The 19,105-nt window shown below is 42.4% G+C and overlaps 1 protein-coding gene and 1 pseudogene across 10 annotated transcripts; both read right to left on the bottom strand.

Moving 5' to 3' along the window:
* Positions 1–255: 255 nt before the first annotated feature.
* ZNF211 (zinc finger protein 211) lies at positions 256–9,947 on the bottom strand. Of its 10 annotated transcripts, none has more exons than XM_033127738.1 (4): positions 9,684–9,947; positions 8,809–9,072; positions 8,255–8,414; positions 256–3,803 (listed from the first exon to the last, which is right to left on the bottom strand). In XM_033127738.1, the coding sequence occupies exons 3-4, from the start codon at positions 8,316–8,318 to the stop codon at positions 2,308–2,310; spliced, it is 1,560 nt and encodes a 519-aa protein (XP_032983629.1). In that variant the 5' UTR covers positions 8,319–8,414; positions 8,809–9,072; positions 9,684–9,947; the 3' UTR covers positions 256–2,307. The 10 variants fall into 10 exon arrangements, with proteins under 10 accessions (XP_032983629.1, XP_032983628.1, XP_032983630.1 ...); XM_033127737.1 differs by having other exon boundaries at positions 8,255–8,411; XM_033127739.1 differs by lacking the exon at positions 8,809–9,072 and having other exon boundaries at positions 256–3,408; positions 3,718–3,803.
* Positions 9,948–14,264: 4,317 nt separating this feature from the next.
* Positions 14,265–17,119, bottom strand: LOC117035455 (vomeronasal type-1 receptor 1-like; annotated as a pseudogene).
* Positions 17,120–19,105: the final 1,986 nt, after the last annotated feature.

Raw genomic sequence — 19,105 nt, 5'->3', positions numbered from 1 at the left:
CCTGAATGTCATCAAAATGTCTTCCTTTCAGTATTTCTTTTACCTTCGGGTAAAGAAATGTCACTGGGGGCCAGATCAGGTGAGTAGGGAGGTTGTTCCAATACAGTTATTTGTATACTGGCTAAAAACTCCCTCACAGACAGTGCCGTGTGAGCTGATACATTGTCGTGATGCAAAAGCCATGATTTGCTGGTGAAAAGTTCAGTTCATCTAACTTTTTCACGCAGCCTTTTCAGCATTTCCAAATAGTAAACTTGGCTAATTGTTTGTCCAGTTGGTACAAATTCATAAAGAATAATCCCACTGATATCAAAAAAGGTTAGCAACATTGTTGCAACAAGTTTATGAACTTGTCAGACCTTGTATAAAGTATTATACACAAATGCTCTAGCAGCTTTACTTGCAGTAGCCCAAACTGGAAGTAACCCAAATGACCATAAACAGATGAATGGATAAACAAATGATCTATCCATAAAAAAGATATTACTCAGCAAATAAAAGAATAAACTACTCACATAAGCATCACTGAAGAACCATGAATGAAACCGGAAAAAAATAGAGATTTTATGAATCAAATCATATAAAATTCTAGCACATACAAACTAATCTATTTGAAATGTAAATCAATGGTTGCCTAAAGGCCTGGGGAGGGGAAGGACAGATTATAAAATGACATGAAGTAAATAAAGGGTGATGGACATCATCCTGATTATGACCAGGTTTCATGAGTTTGTATGCACGTCAAAATTTAACTAATTGTACACTTCAAATAGTTGCAGGATATTGCATGTCAACTATATCTGAACAAAGCTTTACAAAATGGTTCAAAACAAAAATCTAGATCTCCCACTCTTTTTAGAAAATCAGGTCTGGCAAGCCTATATTGACTCTTTCCTGATGACCTTAGAGGAGTAGCCTTGATTCACGGATAACAAATATTGATAAGCAATGAAATTTGTCTCCACCTGAGTCAATAGGAATGCTGGCTAGGTCACAGAGCCACACCGCTGGACTAAGAGATCTCATTTCAATCTATGCTTGTTTCTCTGCCTGTATAGCAATGGCCTTTTCGTGAACATCCCAGAAAGGCTATGGGAATCCATACAACCAATAGCGTATTTTCTCTGAAAATGACCTCGGCTACAAAAGATATACGTGCCTTGAGGTCCTGAGAATTTGTGTGCACATTGATCCTTCAGAGTCACAGTGACTGGAGCATTTTTTGTGCAATTTTAGCAGCGGCATACTCCATTTATTTTTCTGTAGTCTCCTCTACTCCAGTGTTAAATACCAAATATGGTTTCCCAGGGCTCTGTACTTCACAGTGAAACTAGCCTAGTGAATCCTGGGTATCAGGACAAATGGCTCCTTTGCAGGACCTGGGGTACAAATTCCCCTCAACATTGCTGAGCATTTTGTGATAAACACTGTGAGAAGAAAAACAATTGACGTTGTTCCCAGGAGCACTTGAGGTTGTCACAACTTCCTGACTCCTTGGGGTGTTCCCTGAGCCCACCAAAAAATCCTGACACCTAGTCCACAAATAAGGACAACAAAACCCCACAGTCTTTCCTAGGAGGCCTTGGATAACAATGTATATAAGGCCAAAACTGAAGAGGTATATTCTTCCACCACCCTATCACCTGAGGCACACAGAGCACTGAATTCCCACAAAAACTGTTCACTCCTTAATGCTGGCAGAGCCAAATTGTTTTCAGATCATCTCACACAGTGAACAGAACCCAAGATGAAATGTGGCTTAAACATTAATGCCTTTATTCTTGCAAAATCCAAAGCAATACATGGCAGGCAGTTCTCAGGTTGGTGACTTGAGGGCTGGGAATATCCCAAATATGTCACATGAATCTAACATGTCCTTAAAAATGTAGCCCTCTTGACAAGTCATCAGCAGAACTCAGATTGGGTACACTGGGCCAAACTGAGTCAGGTCCACACCCTAACCTGTAAAAAATAAAGGAATGACGACCCCAGAAGGGCTAAGACTACTCGGATTTCCTCCAGCAAATGAGGGGCCAGAGGTCACCTTCCCTGAGCTGGTTAGGGTGGTGACTGATACGTTGTGTGGACCTGCCAGGTGAGAGAGGAGCCATAGAAACTGACAAGGGCCCTGGGCAGGTTACAAGTGTAACACAGATCCTTAAGATTCCCACATATCTGGAACTTAAGGAGAATCTCCCCACAGTGCATTTTCAGATGTATGGGTTTTAATTCAGGTAAATGGCTCCCTCACAAGTTCTTTCCTTCAGTGTAATTATACTAAAAGGAAACTGCACACCCCTGGTACATCTAAGCTCTTTCTCCATTGTGAAGTCTCTGGTGTTGCATGAGGTCAGATTTGCAGCTAAAGGATTTGCCACATTTATTGCTCTCATAAGCCCTTTTTCCAGTGTGAACTCTTCGGTGTTGAATGAGGCTTGAGCTTTGGCTAAAGGATTTTCCACATTCCCCACACTCATAGGGCTTTTCTCCAGTGTGAACTCTCAGGTGTTTAACAAGGTTAGATTTGCAGCTAAAGGATTTCCCACATTCACTGCACTCAATAGGCCTTTCTCCAGTGTGAACTCTCCAGTGGTTCTTGAGGTTGGAGCTATGGCTAAAGGATTTTCCACATTCCCCACACTCATAAGGCCTTTCTCCTGTGTGGACTTTCCGATGTGAACTGAAGCTAGAGCTTTGCTTAAAAGATTTCCCACATTTACTGCACTCATAAGGCCTTTCTCCAGTGTGTAGTCTTTTGTGATGAATAAGGCTGGAGCTTCGGCTAAAGGATTTTCCACATTCACTGCACTGATGAGGCCTTTCTCCAGTGTGAACTCTCCGGTGGTAAATGAGGCTAAAGTTTTGGCTAAAGGACTTCCCACAATCACTGCACTCATAAGGCCTTTCTCCAGTGTGAACTCTCTGATGTTGAATGAGATTGGACCTTTGGCTAAAAGACTTTCCACATTCTCTGCACTCATAGGGCTTTTCTCCAGTGTGAACTTTCCTATGGCTATTGAGGCTGTAGCTTTGGCTAAAGGATTTCCCACATTCATTGCACTCATAAGGCCTTTCCCCAGTGTGAATTCTCCGATGTATAATGAAACTGGAGTAGTAGGTAAAGAATTTTCCACATTCACTGCATTCAAAAGGTCTTTCTCCAGTGTGAACTTTCTGGTGCTGAATGAGGTTACATCTTCGGGTGCAGGCTTTTCCACATTTGCTACATTCATAAAGCCCTTCTTGAGTGAGAACTCTCTGGTTCTGAGCATGTACATCTGTGGAACTGAAGGCTTTCTTGAACTCTCCCCAGTTGTGATGACTTTTTTCGCTGTGAAAGACAGCCTCAGTATGGTTTCTCCCCAGTATGAGTGACCTGTTGTTTGGTTTCTCCCCAGTATGAGTGACCTGTTGATGGAGAAATCCCAGGCTGGCTAAAAAGTTCTTCCCAATCTCCCCACAGGCAAATGGCTTCCTTGACACATAGACTATGCAGCTCTTTGAAAGCAAGGCCCTGTCCACAGAACTTCTGAAGGGGATCTCTCTAATGTGTTGCCCCTGGTACTGTTGAAGGTTGGCTGTGAAATAGAATCGTTTCTCACATGTGTACATTTTCTGCCTAAGGTATGTTCCCTGGTGCTCAGCCAAGCATGAAATGTCTCTCAAGATTGGTCCACACATCTCAAAGGGCTGTGCCTTCTGGGGAGACAAACCTGCCTTAAGAGTCCTGATCTGTGATGCTTGTTCTACAGAAATGCTCTGTTCAGAAAGTGTCTCCTCACCTTCTACTTCACTCCAACAACCTGAAAACAAAGAAGTGACGATGAAACATGTTGACTTTTTGGGAGTAGGTGAAACCACCATAAATGTACTTCTGACACATTAAAGAACCAGTCCATGGGACTGTTTTTAGGAAAAGAGAGTTGGGATCAGATTGAGGAAGCCGCTGCTGTGTACTACTGGGTCCCTTAGGTCACAGAACTGGGCAGGCCTCATCAGGCACAGGACATAGTGAAAGGGTGTGGCCCAGTGGTGAAAGGCATGTTCTACAAGTCATTCTTTTGTCAATGGCTTTTAGCAGGATTATATCTCAGGTGACATGTGATGCTATGCAGAAGTGTATGTCCAGGCCCATGAAAATCTGATCAGAACATAGTCACTGGTTTTCAAAGATTATTAAAATACATATGCACACTTCAGGACACACCAATGCTGGAAAGCACTATAGAGGGAAAAGTGTGAGGAATGAGTGAGATAAGCAGTCCAGAGGGTCGTGATTAGCCCTGGGCTGGAGTAAGAATAAAAAAGACTAGTAGAAATGACAAATTGGCACAATGTCAAGAATGGGGAAGGGAAGGTAGAAGTAAAGTGTGGCCACTGGTAATAGCACCAAAACATAAGTCAAACAGGGTCAGTTCCTAGTATGATGCGAACAAAGCCTTGATGTCACATCCTCTAATTGCCATTCACCTGGGTCAGGACCCCTTTAAGCCCCTATTGTTGAGACTGGAGTCAAGTCCATCCTGTGAAGCAGAAGGACTCCTCCCCTAGACCCAACTGAGCAACTACACAGGACCTGGATGATCCAAATCCTAAGGGAAAGACAGGAGAGATCAGTGGCCCGTACTGGCCCAGAACAGCTCAGTGCATAACAGATCAAAGGAAAGATATGTAAATACTATAAAAAGTGCCTTTGGGTACAGCTAGAGGGAAGATGACAGAGCTTTGGGATTCTGTTTCTCTACTTAGACAATAACTACACTGGTAGAATCAATCTGACATAACTAGTTTGTAACTCTAGAGCCTACTGAAGGCTTGCAACACACTAAAATTGATTTCATTTAAGTCAATTTCAGTTCTTAGCATGGTGCTAGTTACCCATTCCCCAACTTTGCCAATCCCCCAACTCTGAACCCAGGGGCAAGCAGCCATTCACATGTAACTGGAGCAGCTTGAAGAAGCCAGGGTGGCAATAAGGACCCTGTCCTCTAAATATCAGTGATATATGTACTCTGACTTCTGCTTCTGATGGTAGAGGTACTACAGAGAGGTGGGCAGCCATTGTTACAAACCACACTACCATTGTTGCAAAGCCCCTACCTCACTGGCTTAAGTGACTTCATAGGGGATTTAAATGGCAGGCATCCATTCCCTCCACTCGCTCTCCTTCATTTTTTCTCTCATTCCCCCTTTGGGAGGCAGAAATTCAAGTAGGACATTGAAAATCAATCATATATATAGAGGAATTCAGAAAGTCATTACTCATGCACAGGGAAAGGCATAGGCTTAGAGATAACCTGAGAAGACCTTAAGTTTACACCTCAGACTATTGTGCAGCAAAGAGATTCCCAACAACCATTAAACAAACAACAACAACCCCCTCCCACTGAGGAAATCCTAGGGATGGGGGGGGGGATCAGATTTTTTTGAGTTACCATATCATAAGACACAAATGTCTAGTTTTCAACAAAAAGAAAATCAAAGAACATACAAAGCCACAGAAAAGTATGGCACAGTCTAAAAAAAAAATCAAGAGAAACTGACCTTGAGAAAGACCAGATGGTACACTTATTAGACAAAGACTTTAAAACAACAGTCTAAAAGATTCTCAAAGAAATAAAAGACAATGGGGACAAAGTCACGAAAATGTTGCATGAGCAAAATAGAAGTATCCATAAAGAGATGGAAAACAAAGAATTAAAAAGAAATTTTGAAGCTGAAATGTACAGTAACTAAATGAAAAAAAATCACTAGAGGGATTCAAAAGCTGATTTGAGCAGGCAGAAGAAATAATCAGTAAACTTGAAGATATCAAATTTGAGGAACAGAAAGAAAATAAACTGAACAAAAGTGAACATAGCATAAGGACCTGCGGGTTACCATCAGGTGGATCAACATATGCAATGTGGGAGAGAAGAAGAAGAAGAGAGAGTGAAAAGGGCAGAGAGCTTATTTGATGTAATTTTAGCTGAATGTGTGTCTGTGGATGCATGACTGTTATGGTTACACAACAATGATACTAAATACCACTCAGAAATGGTATTTTTAAAAATTCTTCATTTCAATCCTCTAATGCCAGAATTTTGTTGCTATGATTTCAAGAAGTTGGACTGCAAGAAGCAGTTGTCATCCACTTATTCCTCCACTGAGTTAGCTCAAAAATGATTTAAATGTATGAACAACTAGAAAGAGTCTGGGGGAATAGAATAAAGAACCCAGAAATAGGGGTGGCCCGGTGGCTCAGGTGGTTGGAGCGCTGTGCTTCTAACGCTGAAGTCACCAGTTTGATTCCCACGTGGGCCAGTGAATTGCGCCCTCTATAGCTAAGATTGTGAAGAACGGCTGGACCTGGAGCTGGGCTGCCATGAGCAGCCAGAGGTTGGCATGCGCTGCCATGAGCTGCCGTGAGCTGCCATGAGCTGCTGTGAGCGGCCAACCGATGACTGGAAACTGACTGCCTCAGCCGGGGGGAGCACAAGGCTCATAATACCAGCATGGGCCACGGACCTGCGTCCTACACAAATAGACTGAGAACAACGGCTTGAATCGGAGGGGAAGAGGGAAAAAAGAAAAAAAAGAACCTAGAAATAGACTCTTGCATGTATAATCAAATGATTTGCAAAAAGGAGACGAAGACTATTCAATGGGGAAAGACAATGGGGAAAGACATGATGCGGGGAAAACCGGATATGCACTCCTACCTAACATCATATATAAAAATTAACTCAAAATGTATCAAAGATCTAAACTTAAGAGCTACAACTATAAAATTCTTAAAAGCAAACAGAGGAAAAGCTTGACATTGCATTAGGCAATGATTCTTTAGATATGCCATCACAGGCACAACAACACAAGAACAATAGATATACTAGACTTCATTAAACTGAAAAACTTTTGTGTATCAAAGGACACTATGAAAATAGTAAAACAGCAACCCACAGAACTGGAGAAAATATTTGCAAATCACATATCTGATAATGGATTAATATCCAGAACAATATCCCGAGAACTCCTAAAACGCAACAACAAAAATACCAAACAACTTGATTCAAAAATGGGCAAAAGACTTGAATAGACATTTCTATTATATACAAATGGCCAATAAGCACATGAAAAAATGCTCAACATCACTAATTCTTAGAGAAATGTAAGTTAAAACCATTGAGCTACAACTTATCCACTGGGATGGCTACTATCAAAAAACAGAAACCAAGTGTTCACAAGGATGGAGAAATTAGAACCTTTGTGCACTGCTGGTGGAAATATAAAATGGTGCATGGAAATATGGATATGGAAAACAGTATGGCAGCTCCTCAAAGAATTAAAAACAGATTTATCATATGATACAGCAATTCCAGTTCTGGGTATATACCCCCCAGAATTGAAGCAGGGACACTAAAGATATTTGTACACCTATGTTCATAGTAGCATTATTCACAAGAGCCAAGTGTCCATCAATGGATGAATGGATAAACAAAATGTGGTACATACATACAATGGAGCATTATTCAGTCTTAAAAAGGAAGGAAATTCTGATACATGCTACAACACAGATGAACCTTGAAGATATTATGCTAAATAAAATAAGCCAGACACAAAAGGACAATTACTATATGATTCTATGCATGTGAGTAGTCAAATTCATAGATATAGAAAGTAGAACGGTGGTTGCCAGTGAAGGGAGGGAGGTACTGTTTAATGGGTAGAGTTTTACTTTGCAAGATGAAAAAGTTCTGTGGATGTATGAATGTGATGGTTGCACAACAATGAGACTGTATCAAATGCCACTTAGAAATGGTATTTGTTGTTGTTGTTGTAATGTGTATTTTACCACAAATAAAAAAGAAAAAGAACTCTGCAGGAGGATCTCACAAGAACAGTCAGTGAAAATAGTAATCATGTAAGTGACTACAATTCCTGGCATAGTGAGGCATGAATAAATGTCAGGTCCAGGAAGGGAGAGATACTAGGGTGCCATAGATCTTGACAGTCACACAGCAAGGGAGAAGGCGAGACAGGTGGGATCCATTAGGTTGACCTCAAAATTATTGATCCCCAAATCTTTCCGAGAGGCTTTGGGAAGGAAGCAGGTGTTGGGGTGGTAAAGGAAGAGAAGTAGGCATGTGCTTAGCCTAGCCCTAGGACTGCAGCCTAGCACTGCACACACCCAAACAACTGGGGAAGGAAGCAGTATCATGGTTCAGATATGAGAAAGACAAAGCTGCCCCTGGGGAAGAGAAAGGCAGAGCCTCACCCAGGGCACAGGGGTGGATGTGAGTCTTACTCAGCGAAGATGTAAGTACAAAGTTCTCCAGCATGACATCGTGGTATAGGCACCTCTGAGCCTCGTCAAGGAGATCCCATTCCTCCCAGGAGAAATACAGGGCCACGTCCTCAAAGGTCACACATCCCTGCTAGGATAGAGACAGATGAAACCATGAAATGCCTTACCCTGAAGACCCACACATCTACCCCATGTCCATCCTCCTCCCAAGATCCCCAAATCAGAGGAAATACCAGATCCTGGTGCCACTGGTGTCTTCTCTCTCCTCATACTCCCATTAATCACTGTGTTTACTTTTTTCTGCTCCATAGCCATATGGAGGCTGTTAAGACCTAGGTAAGATAACCTCCCTCCTCTGATCCAGACCTCCCACTGGCTCCAGAACAGATGCCTAACTTCACAGGTAGTCAAGTCATTCCAAGTCTGTCTCCTGCCCCCTTCTTCTTTTGTTCTCACCAGAAAGGTGACCTTCAATTGCCTGAACCAGCTTAGCCTCACCTCCAAGCAGTTTGACATACTGTTACCTGTTTTTGTGATAAGCTTCCACGTCTCTTTCCATTGATGGTCCTAAAAGGGAACCCCTCCACATAACCCCCAGCCTACACTCAAGACCCTGAGCTTGGCTGGGGATTCTCCAGGGTCCCCACACCCAAGGCCTGGGAGAATGGCAGGTAAAGAGTCTGATGACACCACAAACCCAGGGAAAATGTGGGTTGGGACCAGTGAGGCTTTGGGACACCTCCACTTATCCGTGTAGGTTCCAAAAGCACTTCTGCAGGCGTGGGAACCTGTGGGAAGAATCAGATCTTAGAGGGATGTTACCATGGTGGGGTTCCAGGGACTCCGGCCTTCCCTGTGCCACTGGGAGGCACCAGAGCCAGGTAGCCCTGGCGAACTGTCTACCCTCTGTGCTGCCTCTCACCATTTGGGTCCTTGGAAAAGGGCTAAACCTCCCTCTGCTTTAATGTCCTCCTCACCCCTACAGTCTATTCTTCTACTGAACAGACTTTGGGGGATTTTTCGAACCCTATTATATTAAACGTTATCTCTTCCCTCAAAATTCTCTACCGCTCCCAGGGAACTAAGAAGGACGGTATTAACTCCTCAGTCTGCCACTGCTGTACGACTCTATCCAAACTTTGTTTCCTGCAGAAGCAAGAAGGACACCAGGTTCCCAAATCATACCGGCTCAGTCACCTCTCCATGTCTTTACACAGCCGGCCCCTCTGCCTGTAATCCTCTCCTACACCCCGTCACATCGGATGTCACCCAGGAGCGCCTCACAGTCCTGGACGCCCAAACCTGGGCTGCAGGACGTGAGCAGGCATCCCGCTCCCGGGGCTTTAGGGTTAGGGTGGGGTGAGGGCGGTGAGAGCCAGGGGACCGCGCACTCACTCACCTGAGCCGGGCCCCTCAGCGCGGCCGCCGCCATCGAAGGCCCTGGGCCGAGTGAAGTGGTGACAGCCGAGCGACCGGCGGGGACCGGGGCACCGACTTCCCGAGGCCGGCCTTCCAGGAGGCGATGTCCCCGACCCTAAACCCGTCTCTGTGCAATAGAACAAAGCCTCCTCTCACGCCCTGTCCGTCACGTCGGCCCCGACCTGGAGAGCGGGAACCAGAGCCTCCAACGTGGTGAACAGACCTGAAAGTCGCTAAAATGACCACCACGAACAGGCAGGAAGTCCCGCCCTAATACGGTTTGCCCTTATGGAAATACCCCCTTCTTGGGCTTTCATTGGATTCACTCCGCTGCCGCTCAACGCATAGCTTCTGGGTAATGTAGTTTCCACCGCCGCATAGATCTGGACAATGCACCGACCGCAGAATCTCCTAGAGAATGATCAAGAGGCCGCTGGGAAATTACTTCACTATACTTGTTGGATGGGAAAGGGGCTTCATTCTTTCATAAATGGTCAGCAGGCCGATTTTTGGGGAGTCTTAAGTGCTACTGATCACTGAAGTGTTAAGACATTTCAGACTCAATGAAGCCGATTCAATTTGACACCCACTGGTAGCTGGAAGGGAATAAACATTATCTTATTGCTGTTCAAATGCATGCTGTGAAGCGTTAACGTCATTTTTGTGAGCTTCAGTAGGTTCCATCTGGGACCAAAAAATACACCATTCAGGGCCATGGTGGAGAAAATAGAGGAGGGGTATTGGGCAGCCCTGAAGCATGGGTGTGGTGGTATCAGAGCCTCTGGTCCCCACAGAAAATGTCTTTTCCGTCTGTATGTTCAGTGATTGTGCCCAGCGCAGTGAGAAACACTGTGCTATCCGTAAAACTTCAAATTGTTTTATCTACAAAACATAAAACTGTTTTATATATGCATATACTTTTCCCTAATATACACAGAAAGTTTTTAAGGTGGAAACCATTAAATTAACTATTGTTTATTAAGGAGTATTACTCTATATACATTTATAAAATAGAGAGTAAAAAGTCTGGTAAGTCTTCCTCCTGGAGAAAAAACATGTTGGCAGTACACTATCTTTTGTCAACTGATGGTCATTGGCACCAATTCAACACCAACAGAAATCCTCAATTTGGGGTGCAGTGAAGAAGGAAACTTTATTCTGCGCAAACAGCTCAAACACATTAGGTTTTATTCAGATGATAAAACAAACTATGGGGATTATGATAGTGTACTAGTTCTGTATGTATGCATAATGGAAACTTTTGGTATATGCAAAGCAGGAAGGTCCAAGGAAGGCATCACCAGGAATGTGGCACAAAAGGGATGAGAGAAAGGGCTTTATAAAGTGGAAATAATAAGGAAAAAAACTTCTAAAACAGGATTGTGTTTGGTATTTCTCAGAAGCATCGAGAAGCCAGTGAATCTGTAGCAGTGAGTCAGGAGTGAACTGACACTGTGGTTTTCTGCCAGATGGGAAACGTTGAGGGCAGCTCAATGAGAACATTCTAGGGAACATTAACACAGAGTACTAACCATTGCACACTCCATTATTGATTTCAAAAGCAGCATACATCTTGTATAATGCTCCCTCATGTACCCGGTCTGTCTGTCAAAATTTGTTTTAGTTCATTATTGATTTAGCTCTTCATGTTTCCTTTTCCATTGCCATGGTTTAATCATGTTTCCCACCATCTGGTGTATGCAAGTTATCTTTGTAATAACACAAATAAAAGAGGAAGAAAAAGTTTAAAAGGGAAGACCCATGCCTAGATAAAATTACTATAAAATTTGAAAAAACTTTAAAGGCTTTGATAATGTTATACAAACTCATGAAAAATTGGATTACCTATGAAAATTAATGAAATCGAGTTCAAACTTTTCAACAGTATAAGGAGGTGCAAAACTAGAAAGTAGTCAGAATTTTAAATAATTGAAGAAACAATGACCTTTAAACCAAGATCTTTGTTATGTAGCCAGAATATTATTTTAGAAGGGAAGATTAGTACATGCATTCAACACTAAAAATCATAAGAATTTTTACCGCATTCACAACACGCATTAAAACCTCTAACAAAGCATTAAGTAAGAAGAGGAAATCAAACAGAACACTTTAAATGTCACCTAACTTGAGTTTTACTTCCTGAGTTTAATCATGATTTTCTCACTTTAAACAAATAATTTGCTGATAGTGTCAGAGTTTCTAAGTGTATCTTGATCTGCTGTATTCCTGATAAATCTATTTAGAATATTTGGAAAAAAAGCAAAAAGTGATTCTGAGAGTTTAAAACCTAACACAATATAGCACCATGCTGCCCATTCTTTTGGATTTGACTCTAAAGAACAGTGACTAAATAGAAAACCCCCAATTCCATGTATAAGACAACATAGAGCTCTGTGAAGTTTTCAGAGTGAAACAATAATGGCCTACATAGTCCTACATGTTTTCCATTAAAATCTGAATTTACTCAGGTTAAGCATGACTGATTGGTAGGTATTGGGTTAAAAAAAATGGCCAAATGACTACAGTTTGGAATTATCTGTTCATGACTTTTGTTGGTTAATTGTGAGGTTTTAAAATCAGTTAGATATGAAACATACTCATATAAAACAATTTCCTGGTTGAAAATCTTGGACCGATCAAGTTAATAAAATGAAGAGACACTTCTCAAAATACAGCATAAACATGGGCACAAAATGTTCATAAATTTTGTGAGCTCTGATTAATTGGGATAGATTCAGTATTTCACAAATGTAATTCCCAGACCAGGAGACTCAGCATCCCTTGGGAATTGTTAGCAATACAAATTTAGGCATTTTAACTCTTACTTAATCAGAAACTCTGGACTCTAACTTAACAGGAACTCTGGAGATGGGGCCCAGAAATCAGGATTTAACACACTTTGTAGTGATTCTACGGCATACTCCATTTTGAAAATTACTGGAATAGACAAGCCAACATTAATGTAAGAGTTCTGGACTAGAAAAATTCTTTAAGCTCATAGTTTTGGTGCAGTAAATTAAAGACTGTTCACTTCCAGAAAATGAAATGCAATTAAAGGCATTATATAAATAAGCAATGAAAAATTGCATAAAAAACCTGATTTATAATGAAAATTAGATTGCCACATTAAAAGTCTTTTAGAAAACATAAAAAGACTAAATGAAAGTAGATAATATCAAATTGTTGAAAAGAAACTAATTTTTTCTATGGTAAATAATAGAAAATGGAAAATACAATTTGAGTTATTTCAAAATGTTTGCATTTATTAGCAACGACTGAGCAAAAACATTTATATTTGAATGTTTAACAGAATTTGAACCTCCAAAATGAAAATTATTTATCTTTTCAAACCAATTAATACCATTAATAAAATTAAAGTTAAATGTTGTAAAAATGTAAATTTTTAATCAAATACATAATATTTTAAAAAATTGAGATATAATTGACATATATAACATTGTTTAAGTTTAAGGAGCAAAATGTGTTGATTTGATATACTTATATATTACAATATGATGACCACCACAGCATTAGCTAACACCTCCATCATATCACATAATTATCATTTATTTTTTGTGGTGAGAATATTTAAGATCTTGCCTCTTAGCAACTTTGAAATATATAATACAGTATTGTTGACTATAATCACCATGCTGTACATTACACCCTCAGAACTCATTCATCTTCTAAGTGAAAGTTTTTACCTTTCATCAACATCTCTCCAATTCCCCCATCGCCCAGTCCCTGGTAACCACCATGTTACTCTCTGTTTCTATGAGTTCAGCTTTTTCAGATTGCATATGTAAGTGATATTATGCAGAATTTGTCTTTCTCTGATGACTTACTTTGCTTAGCATAATGCCCTCCAGGTTCATCCATGTTGTTGCAAGTGGCAGGACTTCCATCTTCCTCATGGTTGAGTAATATTTTATTGTGTATATACACTGCATCTTCTTTATCCATTTTCCCATTGAACATTTACTAAATAATTTAGAGAGCTTCTGATGTTGCTCATCATAATAGACCTGTCACTATTCTTAGGACAAAAGTTAGAATTCTTGACTGGTCCTATAATATATTTTAGAACCAGTTATTACATATATTTATTGCTTCCCCTGCAGCCGTATGTCTCCAAACTCTCTACATTCCAAACATGATGGATTTCTTCAGATCACTGAAAACTGTGTGTGAATTCACATGCAATGGTCTTTCCAGGTGATTTTTTCTCTACTTGAAACTGCTGGGTTCAAATATGTCTTAAAAATTCATAACTTATTCAGGCAGCCACATGAGAAACAAGTACATAGTGACCCAACACTTTTCCCCAAATTGGATGTGTCTTTTCATTATATGTATTCAAAACTTACTCAGAAGTCCCCATTAAGTAATGAAGCATAATTAGATTAAGTAAGTTCAATACAACTTGTGTAAAATTTTTCATTTTCTGGTTACACTATTAACTCTAGAAAGGCAGAATCATTCTATTTACCATTATATCACAGAGTCTAGCACAGTACTTTGTACCTGATTAATCATCTAATAAAAAATAATTAAAAACAAATTAATAAATGATCCAGCTGCAGAAATCAGAGTTACAGCTATTGAACCAGATTAGGGGGGAAAATTCCTGATGCAGGAATCCAAAAAGAATAGACACATGGGTGTCACTGCTGATAAGCACGAAGGCATTGAATGCCAGGAAACATAAAGACATTAACTCAGAGATTAACACCAGCCACTGGTTTGGATTCATAATTAGAGCAACATAGTCAAAATGGAAGCGAGACAGTAAAAGTAGACAAATACACCCACCAGGATCAGGATGGTGCATGTGGCTCCATCCTTGTGGGAGCACCTGGGGGAGAGTCTATTGCTATAAATGTGATGGACTTTCTGCTTGTGCCTGTGCAGAACAAGGACCATGTACCCACTAGTTCATATCACGTAGCCCAAACACATAACATCAATGAAGGAAAACAGGGCTGCATGAAATAAGCTGATAGATCTGTCTGGCATGACAGAAGAACAATACCCATAATTGGTTTTCATACTTAAATTATTGAAGTTTCTTGGACCAATCAGTTTCACAGGAATATAGACATTTACCAAGAGTTGAAGCATCCAGAAAGGGAAATTACAGAAGCCAATGCATTTGGGAGATCTATTTCTGAACTCCATCTGCCAAGAGGTTCTGGGGCAAAACATAATGGCCTGGAAGCCACTCAGAAGTCAAGTAATGCTGAGAGAAACCCCTCTGACCACTGTGTAAACAGAAGACAAGTTCACATCCCACATCATCCAGGAAATATTTCAATCCAAAAGCTGCCATTGTCTGTGAGATTCCTTTGGAGAAAAGAACCAAGTTGTTGGCTAAGACCAGTTAGTTGACAATCTAATCTTGGGGTCTTAATGTGTGCACTGAGCAAAGAGAAGTTATAAAGACAAAGGGGGGAGGAGTTTCCCAGGATCCCATCTCCAGGCTGAGGAAGACAATCCCCATTGTCAAGTCGGCATGCCCATCACTTTCATATCTAGAAGGTATTGATTTTAATATGAGGTGGAAAGAAATGATAGAAAGATAAAAAAACATAAACGTGCTACCTTCTTCTCAGCTGTGTCTACTGGCTCAGTGTAACACACATTTCCCCTCTTTTGGTAACATATTTTCTTTCTTTAAATGGATTTGAAGAGTAAGTGCCTATGGATGCAGTGCTTATTAATTAAGATTTTATTGGACGCATGGGTGGCTCAGTTGGTTAGATCACAAGCTCTGGGCAATGAGGCTGCCGGTTCGATTCCCACGTGGGCCAGCGAGCTGCGCCCTCTGCAACTAGAATGAAGTCAATGAGTTGCCACTCAGCTCCCCGGTGGCCAGATGGCTCAGTTGGTTGGAGCGTGGGCTCTCAACCACAAGATTGTAGGTTCGACTTCTTGACTCCAGCAAGGGATGGTGGGCTGCGCCCCCTGCAACTAACAATGGGAACTGGACACGGAGCTGCGCTGCACCCTCCACAACTAAGATTGAAAGGACAACAACTTGACTTGGAAAAGGCCTAGAAGTACACACTGTTCCTCAATAAAGCCCTGTTCCCCTTTCCCAATAAAATCTTAAAAAAAAATCTTATGATGGAATCAATCTAAATGTCCATATAAAGGGAGCTGTTTGAATAAACAATGCATCGAGGCTCTAAGGACTACTTAATAGATAATGACAAGAAAAAATATACATATAATGGATTCGAAAGGAAGAAAAACCGTTTTTTCCTCCTTTCCTTAGAGTATTTCTAGAAAAGTATCATCAGTGTGACTCCTTCAATGAACATCCTGTTCAATTTTGTAACTATCCCTGCCCCAATGTTTTACAACACCTATGTCCTGTTCTCTCTTTTCCATAGAACCCATCAGTTCCTAATAACGCAGTGTGTAACTTAATAACTTGGACGTATCACTTATGGTCTGTTTTCCTCAACCAGAATAAAAGTTCCATGAGGGAAAAATTATTTTAATGTTTTGCGTTCAATGTTTTGTGTTACCCACATAAGCTATAAAATTAATCTTTCTTGAAGCACTGAAAAATATGTCACTGCAATATTCCTGTCTATTTGAACCGCTCTGGGTACCCCTCTTGACAATTCATTTACTGTCCTCCCTTCAGTTCGTGTTCCCTCAGAGATTCAGGAATTAAAAAAGAATCAGATTTTGAAGAGAAACCACCAAGGTGATTAAAAACCCAGCAGAGTTCATGCTTGATGTCTTTCACATAGATCTCAGTGTCCTCTACTGCACTTCCATTGGGATTATTGTTGATTTCAAATGTGCGGTCTCCCCCAGCTGTCTCCCCCAGAGACAGAGACATCTCTCTCCCCCAGAGACAGAGACATCACTTCCTTGGATATTTTTGCTACTCGTTATTATAGCTTTCGGTAATGTGCACAATTAACAAACGTTTTTGACAGGTATGCTCCACTCCCCTTGTATATATCGTCACTGCAATTATGGGTGAAATGATAATCACTTCCCAACAAGCAGAGGAGATCATGGAAACCCAAACCTTCATCTCACGGTTGAGCTGCCTGTTTCCACACCTGCACAGGTGATGCCTGGGTACCCACTGCCCCAAGAGCAAATGCCAACTAGGTAAGTAGCTCTGCAATTGAGGTAAGTATCAGGTTCTGAGATGGACTTCATTAGAAAATTCACTCATACATATGGAAAAGAATTCTGTTTCTTGGGATCGGAACATAAAACTACAACACACATACAGACACACACGTGTGTATATTCAGGACAGATTTTTGTCTTAGGAAAGATTTTATCTTATTTTCTCTCCTTCCTGTTACAGCCCTCTCTGAAGTCATCTCTCCTATGTCCCTGATTACACACAGGGACTCTCACATTTCCATTGTCCAGGCTCATGCTGCAGGCAAGTGATGAGCAGTAATATAGAGAAGATGGCACCCAGCCGCTGAGCCGATGTCCGGTGTCTGAGTGACAATTGCTGTACGTGCAATTGTTTTTGCTTTGTTGTTTGAGGGAAAGAATGTTGGACAAAGTGGATTCTGTAATATGTCTGTAAAGTTTCTCTCCTTATTAGAAGAATGTTAACATTATTTAGAGAAAGGCAAGACTCATTCCATCTCCCATGTCAGGGGAAACGCTTCTTTAAGGAAACCTGTGGCTAACTATTATGTTTGACAAGCTTTAGGGACTTGTGGATACTTTCTGCCCCACCCCCAGTAGTGTCCCTTGTCTTCAAGTTTTGCTTTGTATTCATGAGAAATGGCATTTAGGCATCACAATTAATTACTTTAGGTGGTCATTACTGTGGACATGCTAATGATATCTAGACTCTTTCAATGAAACTAAGTAGGAAATACATATGTGTGGGGACAGAGCCCCAAAAAGCAGTTTCCAGGCTCTCGGCCTCACATAGAAAGGTGCTGGCTCAGGTAGTAAATGGCCATCGACTGTGATCAAATGGCCAGCAGCTGTGGCTAGTTGGCCATCAGCTGTAACCAGTGAGCCATTAGCCATGAATATAACTGCCGCGGCTACGGAGGGAAGTCGAGGAGAGAGGAGGAGAGAGGAGGAGACTGAAGGAGACTGAAGGAGACTGAAGGAGAGTGGAGGAGAGTGGAGGAGAGTCGGTCGGTTGGCAGCAAAGCGGATAGCAGGCCGCACGTCGTGTAAACCCAGCGAGACCATAGTGGTATGACTTCCCTACCTATGGCTCCGTGGGTGTTCCTTTTTGGCCTCACCATGTCCTGCGTTCTTGTGTGGGGAGCGGGAGCTGAGACCCCAGAGACCCCGCCGGATACCCCGCACGACAAATGGCGCAGCGAGCAGGGTACGGTATCGGCCAAAGCTCTCCGAAGGACGGTGGGGCAGTTTGTGCGTACGAACATTCAGTCTCAGGAAGACCAGGAGGAGCGGCTGCCGGAGAGCTGGAGCCCCGTGGAGGGGTGGGAAGACGTGGACGGTTCCCCAACCAGCAGAGGCCAGAGAAAGCGAAGGTCCTTGCGGCCCTGTGGGCTGGAAAGTGCTTGCTGAGGCAGCCCGGATGCAGGACTTGTAGTCCCAGGAGGAAAGGCTTGCTGAGTCCTCCATGGGAGCTGAGGGTGAGGTCAAGGTCATCCCTCACCCCCAGGACAGCCCTGGCAATGACTATGGACTATGGGGAATTGCCTTCCATCCCTAATTTAATGGACAGCTTGACTGTTTGGGAACATACCACCATGTAGTGGAACTGGGGGATGTTTGCTTTTGTGTCTTGACCGGCCACCATTGAGAATATGTAAGTACCTTGACTGTGAGCCGCTGTTGTTCCAGCACGGTACCCTGAGAGGCCCAGAGAGAGTGGCAGTGCCCTGAGAGCCCTGGCTGAGTCCAGGAAGTCTGGCTGTGTCCAGAGAGAGTGGCAGTGCCCTGAGAGCCCTGGCTGTGTCCAGGAAGTCTGGCTGTGTCCAGAGAGAGTGGCAGTGCCCTGGGAGCCCTGGCTGTGTCCAGGAAGTCTGGCTGTGTCCAGAGAGAGTGGCAGTGCCCTGAGAGCCCTGGCTGAGTCCAAGAGGTCTGGCTGTGTCCTGAGAGAGTGGCAGTGCCCTGAGAGGCCCTCGTGTGCCCGGGTAGACTAGTGGTACCCTAAGAAGTCCAGGAAGTCTGGCTGTGCCCAGAAGTACTGGTGGTGCCCTGAGAAACCCTGGCTGTGCCCGGGGAGACTAGTGGTACCCTAAGAAATCCAGGAAGTCTGGCTGTGCCCAGAAGTACTGGTGGTGCCCTGAGAAACCCTGGCTGTGCCCGGGGAGACTAGTGGTACCCTAAGAAGTCCAGGAAGTCTGGCTGTGCCCAGAAGTACTGGTAGTGCCCTGAGAAACCCTGGCTGTGACCAGAGAGCTTGGCTGTGTC

The sequence above is a fragment of the Rhinolophus ferrumequinum genome, chromosome 15 (assembly GCF_004115265.2).
Source record: "Rhinolophus ferrumequinum isolate MPI-CBG mRhiFer1 chromosome 15, mRhiFer1_v1.p, whole genome shotgun sequence".
NCBI classification, from domain to species: domain Eukaryota; kingdom Metazoa; phylum Chordata; class Mammalia; order Chiroptera; family Rhinolophidae; genus Rhinolophus; species Rhinolophus ferrumequinum.
The sequence above is the reverse complement of the archived record's forward strand: the minus strand, read 5'-3'. Positions and strand labels throughout refer to the sequence as shown.

Coding starts and splice junctions, on each gene's coding strand:
- ZNF211 (XM_033127733.1), bottom strand. CDS start 9,716: ATGGCGGCGGCCGCGCTGAGGGGCCCGGCTCAG. Junction 8,415..9,683: donor CGCTGAGGGGCCCGGCTCAG/GTGAGTGAGTGC, acceptor TCTCTATCCTAG/CAGGGATGTGTGACCTTTGA. Junction 3,804..8,254: donor CATCCACCCCTGTGCCCTGG/GTGAGGCTCTGC, acceptor CTTTGTTTTCAG/GTTGTTGGAGTGAAGTAGAA.